The sequence below is a fragment of the Takifugu flavidus genome, chromosome 21, assembly GCF_003711565.1.
Source record: "Takifugu flavidus isolate HTHZ2018 chromosome 21, ASM371156v2, whole genome shotgun sequence".
NCBI classification, from domain to species: domain Eukaryota; kingdom Metazoa; phylum Chordata; class Actinopteri; order Tetraodontiformes; family Tetraodontidae; genus Takifugu; species Takifugu flavidus.
The window spans coordinates 9160162-9173332 of record NC_079540.1 but is presented as its reverse complement, the minus strand read 5'-3'; the positions used below and the strand labels follow the sequence as shown (position 1 = coordinate 9173332).

The following is a 13171-nucleotide window of genomic DNA, read 5'->3' as shown; positions in this document are numbered from 1 at the left end:
CTTCCTCCGGCTTTGTTGTAAACTGTAAAGATGAAACGAAAAGCAAGGCTGCGTCCCAATTCGATGCTGGCGCAACAGCTGTTCACAATTTTGGAGGAGTTAAGACTCGGCGGGGCAAACATATTACTAAACTTATTTAATGAATATAGATGAATAAACTTATAGAGCCGAATGCGCTGATTGTTTACGGTTAAATGTCATATAGAAATAAACCCAGTCCCCAATTAGAAATAGCTTTTACATCTGTTATACATCTATATACACGCATTAGTTCTATACTAATCATTTAAGGCTCCCCTTTGGCCTAGTTACGCCCGTAGTTTTTAACCGCTTTTGTACCGATTTAAAATATTTCACTTTAAATTAAACAGCGGAGGGCGCGCAGGAACGCGTCACAAATGCGAGCCGCTGCAGGAATCGCTTGTTTTGGCGCATGTAACGTATAGCTCGGGCGGTCACGCGAGTGCTCGCCTGAGCTTAGTCGGCTTAAACGAACGGATGCATGACTGCAGCCTCGGAGCTCCTCCGCATGTGGCTGCAGGAGGAGAAGTGAATGTATCGCCGAGGAATGTACAGAAAAAGTCACCCCGCCCCCATTTTCCTCGCGATGGACAAATTCCATAGGGCCAAAGTGACATAAAGTTTCGGGCTCGACTGCATCCTATATTTGGGGAAGTAGCTGCGGCTAATGTCTGTGCAGGGGAGGAAAAAAAGAGGTTTAAGATAGCCAGGGATCACTGAAGAAACCCTTAAACGATGGGGGCTGCTAAATATTGTTAAGGTAAATCTGGGCGTATAGAGAAAGTTTAAGATGCTGGACTTAATCCAAGAAGTAGGCTCTACGTCGCCATTTGCTCTTTTCCAAAGACCTTTAGGCTCCACTGAATCAAAGGATTTCTGTTTTCTGGTGAGAATGCTTTATATTTATTTCCTGCTGCATTGTGTAGGGGACAAATCAAAAACCCCACCACTTTAATAGTAAGCATTAAATCCTCTGCCTGACCGCTTCGGACAGTCAGGGAGCTCTGTGGTGAACGCCATGTTGAGGCGAAGCTGGAACTTTGCAGATGACTGATGGAAATGCTGCTCCTCGGCGAGGTTAATGGGGAAAAACTAATTTCTTGGAGTCCAGACACGGCAGTTTGCGTTTTCTGGTCCCCACCAAGGAACTTTAAAGCAATCTCCAAAACAAAGAAAGTGGTTTCAGACCGTCATGTGGGGTGACACCCTTCATCTCATTAGAAAATGGCGGTTTATGTCCTCTTCAAAACACTTTATGGCCTCAAAATACTTTTCTTTCAAACAGCTGTCCAAAGAACAAGTTAAATATGACTCTTTAATTATGTTTGGATTATCTAACAACTTATTTTGGAGATTAATGTTCAAGTTTCTGTTTTGTTTTGTTTTTTCAACAAAAGTTTGGTCAAAATCCGTATCTACACATTGTGGATCAGCAAGTTACACAGAGAATTAAATGTTGTTAAATGACGGATGTTTTTCAGTAAATAGGTAGATATTTTTTTTAAAAAAAACATTAAAATCTTTCAAATCATATTAACCATTTTGCTGCACTATTTCCACTTTTTTAAAAAAAAAAAAAAAAAAAAAACAACAAAAAAAAGGTTTAATTGCAAGCCAACTGATTCCGTTGTAAAGACGCAGAAATGTTTGGAAAATTTCTGTTTTCTTTTTATTTCCACATGTAGTTTTTTGTGATCAAAGGCAGTGAATTTTTGCTGTGAGGCAGTTTAACACGTTTAACAACGTTGATGTTTTCACGCACAGTTGGATGAATATTTGCAGACTCACGCATCGCAGCAGCACCTTTGGCAGATTTGTCTCCTCAGTATGGGAATATTTCACGTGTTGTTGTTGTTTACTAGTTTCAGCCTTTTGTTGCTTTTTTTTTTAATACAAGGGTTTGAAAAGAAAAAAAATGTGCCAAAATAGTCAATATGTAAAAGAAAAAGGTTTCAATGTTTGCATTTTTAAAAAGCTTGATCTTATTACAAAACATATTTTACATCTTAATTGACTTCTAAGTTGTTGTTCTTTTTAAATAGATGTTATTTATGATTTAATCATAAAGGGCATATTGTTTATATAATTAACTTAATGAAAAAATGTTTACGGGCATTTTAAGAAGGATTTTAAAAACAAGACGTACTAAGTTCTGGCAAACTGTTTCATTGCTGTTGGATCATTGTTGTGAGGAAAAAGATTAATTACCCAACTAAAAATGTATGGTTAAATATTTTGCCACACTAGTTCCCAAGTACAAAATCAACACTTCTGGCACAATAAAGCTGTTTGTCCATCAAACATGGAGATATTTAATGTATTTATGCTGCATTCTTTGCCACCGTTTAAACTTTAAGTGAGCATAAATTAAAATGTTGGAAAGTCTTCTTCAGGACCTGCACCTCCTTGAAGCTTGACTGCTGACTCAGCTTGTGTTGACGGTCCAAAGCAACCGGGCAACCAAGATCACCGGACAGCAACCTAAAGATTTAACAGCAACATCAAGGTGGTGCCGCTAACCTGCATACAGGAACAACTGCACCAACGACTTGATGAAGCTCCTGAACCAAAACTGGAACATGCACTTACTCCAAACATTCTTTACGGCTGCAGTGTGTTTAAGCAGATGCGTGTCCTTTCTTTGACCCAAAACCCACGTGTGTGTGCGTCCAACGAGTGAGCACCACAGGTGAGACAACGCTGGACGTGTACGACACATACAATCCATGTTTTCTGCAGCCTGAACCAAGTTTACTCCACTGAGGAATGTTTGCATAACTTTAAATGATTAACATCAGCTGAAATCTGTCGTGTCGACCGATTTAATCAGACACATACATGAATTCCCGGTGATTCTAACCCAGTTAGAGCGGAAACCTTGGTGTCAGATCCTCATGTGTTGAATCTTCAGTGGGTGGGGGGAGACCTCATACTTTGACCCTTCGAACAAACAATTACCTTGGTTCTTCATGCATTATCTCTGAGCCAGTGTGAAAGGACAAGGGGCCCCCATGACACAGCAGCAGTGATTACCCTCATTTGAAGAGTCTCGTAATTGGGGGTGGAAGGTTGACTCGCAGCCTTCCTTTCTTTTAAAACTTGTGAGGAACTTCAGGATTGTGTCCAATGTCAACATCTCACCCACTCATTAGGTGGACAGTTTTGAAATAAACCAATATAGAATGTACATCACCTCCATCTTCAACAGATCAAACATGTGTGGAATGTATGCAGAATGTGAAACGTCTGATTATTACAATAAACATCAAGAAAACCTCTCGAGAAGTCCTTGCCTGTTCATTCCTGTCTGGGCAGCCTCAATAAGAGAAACCTCTGGGTTGGAAGCGTGGCTCCGGGGCAACTTTAACGCCTTCATAAAGTATAACCTATCATGCTTTACACCTTAGTGCTGGTCGTCTTCAGGGAAACGCTCCCACCTACAAACACAGCTCAGCTTCATGCACCCTTAGACTGAGGAACAACACTGAATTTTAGAGTTTTTGATCATTTGTATTTACAAAAGGACCATGAAAGACCTCAACCAATGGAGAAGTTCTGATCATACCAACCAATTCACATGAACCCTCCCACCAGAAACACCCCGGAGGATTGAACTTCAATTTTTGTTGGGAAGTTGGAGGAAGCGTCTTCATATCGCCCTTAAACAGGAAAAAAAAAAAAGCCGTAAGGACACTACTCGTGCTAACAGCTGCGTGATTTCAGGTCCTGCAACAGAGCGCTGATCCGCGATGCCTGTAGCATTTCCTTTTTACACTTACGTAGCCCGTTCGGAGCGAGACCGCCAGCGGGACCTGTATCGGCTGTAGTCTGGTGAAGGAGAGCTTCTGCTTCTGCAAAGAGACTGAATTTAATGCTTTTCCTTCCAAGACTACCTCTTCTGCTCATGAATAACTCACCTGCTCCAGCAACCTCACTCATAGAATCTGACTGCACAAATCTCTCCCCCACCTGCTGCCGCCGCCGCTACTGTTGGAACGAAAAGGCCTTTATTTACAACACAAGTAGCATCAGTTGTTTTAAATCGTGTGGCCCAAAACGTGAAGCTTTTAAATGTGGCGCTGGTCTTACCGAGTTGGGCGGCCCAGTTGTCTACTGTCTAGCGCCATGCTGTGGTCTTGCTCCTCTGCCTGTGGAACATAAGAGGCAGGTAGATACAAACCATGGCTGGAGGTAAAGATGCTTTTAAAAGCCCTCTGACATTACAAAAACCTCCTCGTATAGGATGCGCGAGTGAGAACAGTAGCAAGGCAGACACCTAGTGGTGCTGTCCTGGAATCACAACCTGACCACATTTTTACAAAGCAAAAACGTGCAGATTGTGAGCAAAGGAAGAAGAATTTAACTCCTACCTCTTTGGAATCCTTAATGTAAATGAAAGCCACAGGAGTGAGCTGAGCATTGGTGACACACCGCACTGCCCCCCCCCACTCAGGGGACCATGGCGGGGAACCCCTCGTTCAGGTGTTGAGGTGTTGAGACTCGCGAAGAGCACACAGAGACCCGTGCTGGTGTCGGGTTTTACCTGGAGGGGTCGAGATGAAGACTGAACACAGTAGCGCTCTGGAAATCCCAATTCTTAGGTGGCACCATCGCAGAGACCCCCAGCTGTGCACTCTGTCCTGTACTACAGCTCCAACCTGCTCCGATTCTCCGCTGAACATGAATCACACCGCTGATTTACTGCTCTGATTAAGGTGTGAAAGCAGCTCTCCATTTAAAAGAGGCAGGTTATAAAAGGCAATAAAATCCAGGGCCGTGCAATAATGACCGCAGAAACATAAACGTGCAAAGAATCGTGAAAAAGCTGACAACGGAATCATTTGCCAAAGGTCAGCAAATCTCCCACCACCCAAAACCCTTTTGAAAATGGCTGCACGCACAGGTTTAGTTTAATGATCCCAGTCTAATAACCCACGCTGTCAATTCTGATGTTTCTCCACTCACCCTGCTGCCAGTGTGGCGCCGGTCCGACTCAGGAGAAATACTGCGGCTGCTCCAACAGCAGTTCTGGGCCGTAAGAGTGAGAACACGACCCCCTCCAGAAAGAATGGGAACTGAGATCCCGGACGGCTGTAGTGGCGACTTAAGTGCCTCCGAGAGTGAGCCATGAAAACCACTGATTGAGGAGAGATTTTTGCACGACTGTAAATAAGTAAGTTGTAGAATGAGGGTTAAAATGAGGAGGATGCTGTACACAGCAGCTGATAGTTACCAACCTAGCAGCTGGTTTAATGTTTCTCAGTGTTAAAAACAACAAATGCGGCAAAATAATCACTATAGGAGGCACGTGGTTGTACAATGATTCTCCAAAAGGACGAAGAAATAACAACATACCTTGAGTGGGATCTGGATACTGTATGATTGGATGGGCTCCGGGAGGGGGGACCTGCTCCCGATCCCGGGTCTGTTGTTCCCTTTCCTGTGCTTCTATCCGAGAGCATTCTTCCATCACAATATTTCCTCTCGTTCCACTTCCATGTTTTGCTCTTTCATTAGCCTTCTAGAGTTTTTTCCTTCATCTTTCATGGATAAATCTCTTCAAATCCTTCATGACTAATAACCTTAATGAAAAAAGAAGACTCAAGAAAATTAAGACCATATTCTGTTTTAAAAAAATGAGGGAAAAACTGCACAAATTAACTTTTTAAATAAAAGGGTATAAAAGATGGGAAAAAGACAATCTGAGGACCTGGTGAATGACAACCGTACTAAAAGAGATTATAGTCAGGAATTTAAAAAGCAAATGAGTCAGACTAGATGCATTAACACAAATAATGCGAGTACTTTGCATAAGATTCTGATTTGACCATGTAAGATGGAAGAATTTTTCCTGCACAGGCTTTTCTTTAGTATCCTGGGCTTTGGTATAAACCATTTTAAAATAAACTACAGCATTTTTTGGAAAATGCAAACATGAGGTGCACACCACTTTTCTAAATAACACAATTTACTAAATTACCTTCAAATACACAGTATAGAAATTAAAAAAACGGATTTAGAGTTAAATTTAAATTAAATTATAATAGATTCTCATTCCTCGATGTTACAGTTACGCAATCTAATCATAGGTGTAAAGTAGGGGCTCTTTAAATTTAATTGTATTTACTTGTGTTCCGTTTAAATAGAAGTACAATTGTGATTGCAATAATATTCAGCATTTCTTCTAGTCAGATTTTCTCGACTGCTTTGCAAATGATATGATTGAAGATTTATTCTGGGCTTCCGTATTTAATCGTTTTGCAGAATTGTGCCGGGAACTGTTGGTATTTACTTTTATCAGTAGCCTGCAGCTTCTTATCCACCTTAAATACCCAATTCGAAGGCAATGAATCGGATGCCGTCTTCTAGTTTGTCGATTCGAGGCAAAACTACAAGTGATTTAAACCATAATTCAAAGTAATTAAATAATTCCTGCGACGTTTTGAGTTTTCAATAATTTTGCATTCCAAGTGTCGGTTTTCAGCAGCCAAACCGAAGAAAAGCGCTAAAAAAAAACCCAACCAACTCGCATATTTGTACCATTCAACAGGATGCTCACCAGCCTTTCGTAATTTCCACTTTCCTTGCCACTTGGTGTCCGGTGCATTTAAGAAATGACTATTTATGAAGAAAGTGAACAGCTCCTCGGTGTTGTGCAGTTTAATTTTGACCGCTTAGCGACGGAAGATGCTGCGAGGCTGGACAGTGGGTGTGTGCTGACGTCACATCCGGGCACGTTTTACTCTTTGGCAATCCGGAAGTGCTCTGTTAAAACCGGTCCCAACGTTCGTCTGCCCACATAAAATGCTACTTTTAAAATACCGGTACTCAAAAATCAGACCACGATACAACTGCAGTGTCTTTAAAACAAAGTCTAAAGAAAATACTATAAGAATGATTCTCACAAAAGCTGCCCGTTTTACCTCTTCTGTAGATTCAGCATTTATTTATTTAGCAAGTGTGGCCTAAAATGTCTTAACAACCTCAACAGTGTCCCATTTTGGAACCATTACTCATCAAAACGACTGTCAGAAATGTGTCCTGTACAAAATAAAAACGAATATGAGCTGATGTCCACAACCCTCGGGTATCATTAAAGCCTAAGTTTCTTTTGTATTTAAAAATGACTGTCAGCATCAGATGAACCCCGAACAAGGCACAGCAGTCATCTTAACAGCAACTCAGGGCTACAAAATTGCTCACATTATACATTTAACATGACCCACTCCTCCATATCCCCTCATTCATCAGCATTCAACATGTATACAGCATCAAACAGGAATCATTGCATCCTAAGAGCTTAAACAACACTCAGCAATGATGAACTTCATCAGATAGAGTGCAAATATTCTTTGGGTTATCTTTTCCTTATGAACTATGCTTGAGCTGTTCTATAAACCAGGGTTGTACAATAAGGTACAATCTTCTGTACTGTATTAAGAAACCAAGGCTATTAAAACCCATTATATTTTTAAGATAGTAAAATTGATCTCTGACTTTTAACTTAATGAAGCAGCCTTGTTAATGAGTAAATATGGGACAACTTCCAACTTTTCTTGTGATAGTATGAATCATCTGCAGTTTCAAGAATAAACAATAAGCTAAATTAGCTTTAACAGTCAATAGATCAACATATGGCATTTAAAAAAATGAAGGCAAAGTAACCGAGAGTGCAAATAGATAATCTTGGTATGCATAAATAAATATTGATATATGATAGAAAATAGAACAAAGAAGTCCACTTTAATGTCTCTGAGCAGGCAGATCAGATCTATCGCGCAAAAATCTGCATTATCCAAGTCTTAGTATTGCATTCCATTCACTGATGATTTTTATCATCAATAAACAATGGAGGAAGTCTAATGTGCTCAGAATCACAGACGGATCATCCTGTCCGTCGCAGAGGGATTTTCTTTTTTAATGGGGTCTAACAGGTACAGGCTGGTGAAGCCGTGACGTCCCGGGCAGGCCGCCAGGTGTCTCCCTCTTGGCTCTCAACATGGCAGCAGGACCAGGCAAACTGGCGCCCCTTGCTGGATGGGAAGTATTGGTGGAGGTTGTGTTGACCAACTCGATCCTCCCTTCAAGCTTAACCAGCCGTGTCAGAATGTCGTCCAGTAACACGGCTATAGTCCTCTTCAAATCAGCTGTGGGCAACAGAAAAGAAGGTGAATTTAATGAGGAATTAACCTTTAATCCTTATTTATATTTAATTTCATACCATAGCCAGCCATAGAGGTTCCCTGCAGTCCACCTAGCGCATTCTGGTTCTCTTCTGTCAGGACCTTGACGTATTGTCGGCTCAGTTCCAATATCTGCTCACGTAACTCTGTACTGCTCTGATTGTGGGGCTGCTGCACAGTGTAGCGCAACAGCATAAGTCCCCACGCCAGTCCGAATACCAGCAGCAGCAGGCTTAGCTTCTGAGACATATTTCTCCGGAGGAGCGTGCCCAGCATTGTACAGTGTGACAGTCAGCTAAAAAGTACAAACTTAAGGCTCTCACAGTACGTATATCAATACGTTTTCTAGAATGTTTTTTTTTTTAATTTCTGCTGCAAAAATCTCTTCTTTTGTCTTGTCAATAAGAAATCATAATTTAAACTGCATGTTTTTAGAGCCTCACTCAAAATAAATGTGTTAGCCTGTCATCCATACAGTGGAAAGAGTGTCTTACACCAGCTAATCCTATAGACGCGCAGCCCACTTCCAAGCAATACTAGGTAATTCCAGCAGTCATGGGATCTTGGAAAGGTGCCCTGGGTGCAGATTATGACTCCAAAACACCTACACGGCATTCAAGCAGAGGGTCCAGGGACATGGTGAGCTGTGCTGGAGAAACAAGATGAATGAAATTAGAGAAAAAAACAAGACAAAAACAAATCTATATTATATTTATATATATTAGTTTATCCCGAAGATCCTATAACTAGGGTGATAAAAGTTTTTTTGTCGTCCTTGAGGTAAAATGTGGAGGGACCGTTGCACATCTAGCAGATCGACGAGTCGCACAAAAACACCAAAGTTCACCACAACATGGATGTGTTTGATGTGATGCATTACAATTCTGAAAAGCTGGACCCCTACATCCCCTATCTGGGCAGAAAACCAAGAAACAGAGGTCAGTATTACTATGACTGAGGATTTCTGGATATGCTGAAGACTAACAAACCCAACCCAAATATTATTGGCACTGTGATAAGATAAAAGGGATGTCCTAGCTAGACTAAAGTGCTTATCTCAGACAGGCCAATATCACAATAGCCCATTCTAAATGTCTATCAGCCCTGACAGAACAGAAACCATTCTCCTGGTTTAGATTTCACAAAAACCTCTTTGCGACACCAGAGACAGAGTATAATGTACAGGTCAAGAGGTATTTTATTCTTAAAATTAACACTAAGGTAATTTGAGTGACAAACAGCATGTGGCTGAAGAATGCACACACAGAGGAAGCTGGATTCAGGGCTAAAGACAAGCCAATTTCCCACTTCCTAAAAAATTGTCACCACGTTCTTTATCATTGCTCTCCCAGGGGTGGGAGTGACAATACCTATTGGGAGGAAAAAAGAGGACAGTGAATTGGGGAATTAATTATGAAAAGAAATGTAACAGTATCCTCTGAGCCATTCTTCCCAGTATCGTGTCATTTAAATAATCTGCTGTTGAACCCAAGGGAAAGAAAAAGAGGCCACGATAGAAGTGGCGATAAAAGCAGACAAAAGTTCCGAAACAGACTGCAGATGTGTTAACATGTGGCATCTACAAATCTACACCTAAAAGTCTCTTTGCCCTACAGTTAGTGTGCATAAACCCCTTGAAGCTTATGTAGGAGCCACATCATTAATTCATGAAGAACCACAACTACAGCAGTTTTAGGCAATGGGTGTTTGACTTGTTCAGGAGCGAATTTAAATGAGTGCTTAATAGGATGACTGGCTGTGATAAAGCACAGACTGGCAGTAAACCATCTGTTCTAACAGTTACACATTAAAAACGCAGGTTACATAAATGTCACTCAACAGTCTGCAAGCTGACCAATCGGCTGATACACACAACTATTTACCACGTGAATATCCAATAAATGTCCAAGTAATCAACCGTTCTAAACACACAGTAAAGTGTAAAGCCATTGCACGAGGTATAAAACGAACTAAAGCAAACGATTATAAATTCTATGTCAACGTTGAAATGAGCATCAACAGTCAGTAGTTGCTCGAGCTGATTGGAAGCTAAAATTCACTGCACGTTAGCGCGTTTGTTAAAAAGGTAAAACTTTGCGCTTAACAAATCGCAAAACACCAACCACAAGTGTGATAAATCCCAGCGCAAGCGTGCTGAGTGAGTTGTCTGAGTGTGGAACTACCTTGAGGTGTCAGTAATGCCAAAAGAGCTGGAGATGAAGCGGCGCTACTGCAGCTGCAGCCTGCGCCTCTGGCTCCGGTGAACGGCTGACGTTGGAAGGCCCTTAGCTGTCTCGGCTGTCGCCAGAATAAATATCCGTTGGAACTCCGCAAAACTTACTTCTCATAATCCAGAGACAGCCGTCACTGATGCTTGGCATTCACTTCCACTGATCCATCGCCTCTCGTAAGTCGGTAGCTAAAACTCCACGCAAGAAATTATGCTGACTGTCATGGTGCCCTGGACGTCTTTCACGTGCGTCATACTGTGGCATTGTGGGAAATGAAGTCACAACACTTATGCGGCAGCCGGTGCTTTATTCGTTTGGAAACAAAAATAACCCCCAAAAATACGAACAGATTTTAATCAAATTTTCAGAAAGGTCCAAGGAACACATGATTTTGATGATGTTCCGGAACCAGGAGGATCTTTGGAATATGATCTCTTCTACAAAGACAGCAAGGGGCTTTGTTCATAAAGCGTGCAACCCTGCTGCCTATATTTTAGTATGTAAACTATACTACGGGTGTAAGTCGCAATACCTGCGGAAATCACCTGCGCTCTGTGCACGTTTTGGGTAATCTGGTGTAATTCAGTTGTCCACCGTTAGAGGGGCATCTACAACCGTTTCCAAGCAACCTCAAGTTGGCCTTCAACAACATTTAACTGCATTGTCAACGCTGCCCTTGTTCAGAGAATTGATGGATTTGAAAAATGAATAGAATAAGCTTGGACAAATCAGCTCAAAAGGCCGTGGATGACTATTTGGAATACAAAAGGTTTGTCTTGCTACTAGAGCCTGTTGCCTTTTGATTGCAGGTCGGAATTATTTTTTCAGCCTGTTGTAGCAATAATACTGCATGTATGTTGAATACATTAGGATCACACACACACATGCACACACACACACACCACACACACACACACACACATACAAACGAACGCACGCATGCCAAGCTGCCCAGAAACACACACACATACACACGAACGCACGCATGCCAAGCTGCCCAGAAACACACACACATACATTTTTTTATTAAAGTAGATTTTTTGGTTTCCTCCCATTTTTCTTTACATTTCAAGAATTGTTGGTGATGATGATGGAGGAAAACTTTTTACACCAGAGGAATATGAGGCATACAAGAGCAAAATTGTGCCTCAGCGAGCAAAGAACCGGCTGTATGTAAGTTTTGGTGTGCCAGGAGGTATAGACTGCAAGCTCATTGGGCCTGAGACACAGTGCTTCTGCACACATAGGTAACATCCAGTACTACCAATTATTTTGCAATTCTTCTCTGTATTTTAAAACACACCAAATGTAAGAACACTGTCTTTTTGTCCAGGTACAAGCAGCATAAGGTGGACTTTGAGGAGATTCCATGTGAGCGACCGCTCAGCCTGCCATGCAGGGTCAGAGGGTGTCGCTGCTCTGCTTATCTATATGTTCCTCAGATTGGCTCCAACCATGTCCGCTGCAAGTGCAAGCATTTACCCCAGGATCACGGTGAAACTGCTGACCACATTTGCAAAAAATGTCCGTCCAAAATCTCCACCGCCTCAAGAATAATAGCACATAAATATTTAAAATGATTTTCAATACTATTTTTAGGTGGTTCCTGTAGGGGGTTTCAGAGTACCATGACTTGTGGGTGTGGGCAGCCCAGCTCTGCCCATCAGACCTTGGTGAGTACATTCTAAAATCCAGACAGTCCCTCGATTAAAACAGGTTTTAAGTTGAAACCATGGTAACCTTTTTTTTTGGCAGGTTGAGACCAAATCAGAGAGGGAGGCACGTGGTCGACCAGTTGGCCGGGATGTCCCGTATGCCGCCATGGGGGGACTGACAGGGTTCAGCTCCTTGTGTGAAGGTTATCTTTCTTTGGAAACTAGCAACTCGTGAGAATCCATTTCACATGACATGATACACATGTTTTCCTAGTTTGGGATGTTGCGTTGGTAAGGTCTGCCATGGACTTTAAAAGGAAGATTTGTGGAAGGGGAAATCCTGTAAACCTTCCTGTGAGAGGCATGTGAGGGCAGCAGAGAACAGTGTAGCGCCTATGCTGCACGCCTGAAGTTGTTGTATAATAAAACCAGATGTACCCAGAACACTGGTGAAATTATTTAGTCTTTGGGAGCCATCGTCCGCCGGTTCCCGACCTGAAGATGGTGACCTCACCCTCCAACGCGGCACCGCAGCGGATATGCTTCCTGTATCAGCCCAGGAAGTTTGAACCGTTCCGTCTGCTGCTCCACAGCAACAATCCTGGTCCGTCCTGCGCACGTGACTGGAGGCCAGTGATGTGAGTGGGAAAATGACTGAGACAGGCAGCAAAGACAGCTTCTCCCTACAGGACATCATCCTGATGTGGACAGCAGGCGTCATAGCATCTCGTACTTCTGCTCTTTTTCCATCAACCGCTGCTTATTCCTAATTATTGTCTCAGATCGCCGAAGCTTATTTCTCAGCTCACTGGGTACGAGACAGGAATACACCCTCGACAGGTCACCAGCAGCGCGCACACACCACTCAGTCACACAGAGGGGCAATTTACGGTCTCCAACCAACGTAATGTAGATGGTTTTAGAATGTGGGAGGAAACCAGAGCACCTGGAGAAAACCCACACAGTCCTGGGGAGAAGGTGAGAACTCCTAGAATCATCTGCTAGAACGCCCAGTCTTTCAGCGTCTTAAATCTTTGCAGCAGTGCGTCATTTCTGGCCCACACAGGCTGCATGGTCACTT

The 13171-nt window shown here is 42.3% G+C and overlaps 2 protein-coding genes across 4 annotated transcripts; one reads left to right on the top strand and one right to left on the bottom strand.

Annotated features, from left to right (window-relative positions):
* Positions 1 to 6934: 6934 nt before the first annotated feature.
* On the bottom strand, positions 6935 to 10685 carry ccdc126 (coiled-coil domain containing 126). 2 transcript variants are annotated; one of them, XM_057020032.1, is made up of 3 exons: positions 10546 to 10685; positions 8243 to 8853; positions 6935 to 8168 (listed from the first exon to the last, which is right to left on the bottom strand). In XM_057020032.1, the coding sequence occupies exons 2-3, from the start codon at positions 8478 to 8480 to the stop codon at positions 7939 to 7941; spliced, it is 468 nt and encodes a 155-aa protein (XP_056876012.1). In that variant the 5' UTR covers positions 8481 to 8853; positions 10546 to 10685; the 3' UTR covers positions 6935 to 7938. The 2 variants fall into 2 exon arrangements, with proteins under 2 accessions (XP_056876012.1, XP_056876011.1); XM_057020031.1 differs by having other exon boundaries at positions 10388 to 10678.
* An 11-nt stretch (positions 10686 to 10696) lies between these two features.
* fam221a (family with sequence similarity 221 member A) lies at positions 10697 to 12534 on the top strand. Of its 2 annotated transcripts, none has more exons than XM_057020030.1 (5): positions 10697 to 11204; positions 11509 to 11682; positions 11769 to 11929; positions 12035 to 12108; positions 12191 to 12534. In XM_057020030.1, exons 1-5 carry the CDS (start codon positions 11140 to 11142, stop codon positions 12323 to 12325), a joined length of 609 nt encoding a protein of 202 aa, XP_056876010.1. In that variant the 5' UTR covers positions 10697 to 11139; the 3' UTR covers positions 12326 to 12534. The 2 variants fall into 2 exon arrangements, with proteins under 2 accessions (XP_056876010.1, XP_056876009.1); XM_057020029.1 differs by having other exon boundaries at positions 10720 to 11204; positions 11769 to 11959.
* The last annotated feature ends 637 nt before the right edge of the window (positions 12535 to 13171 follow it).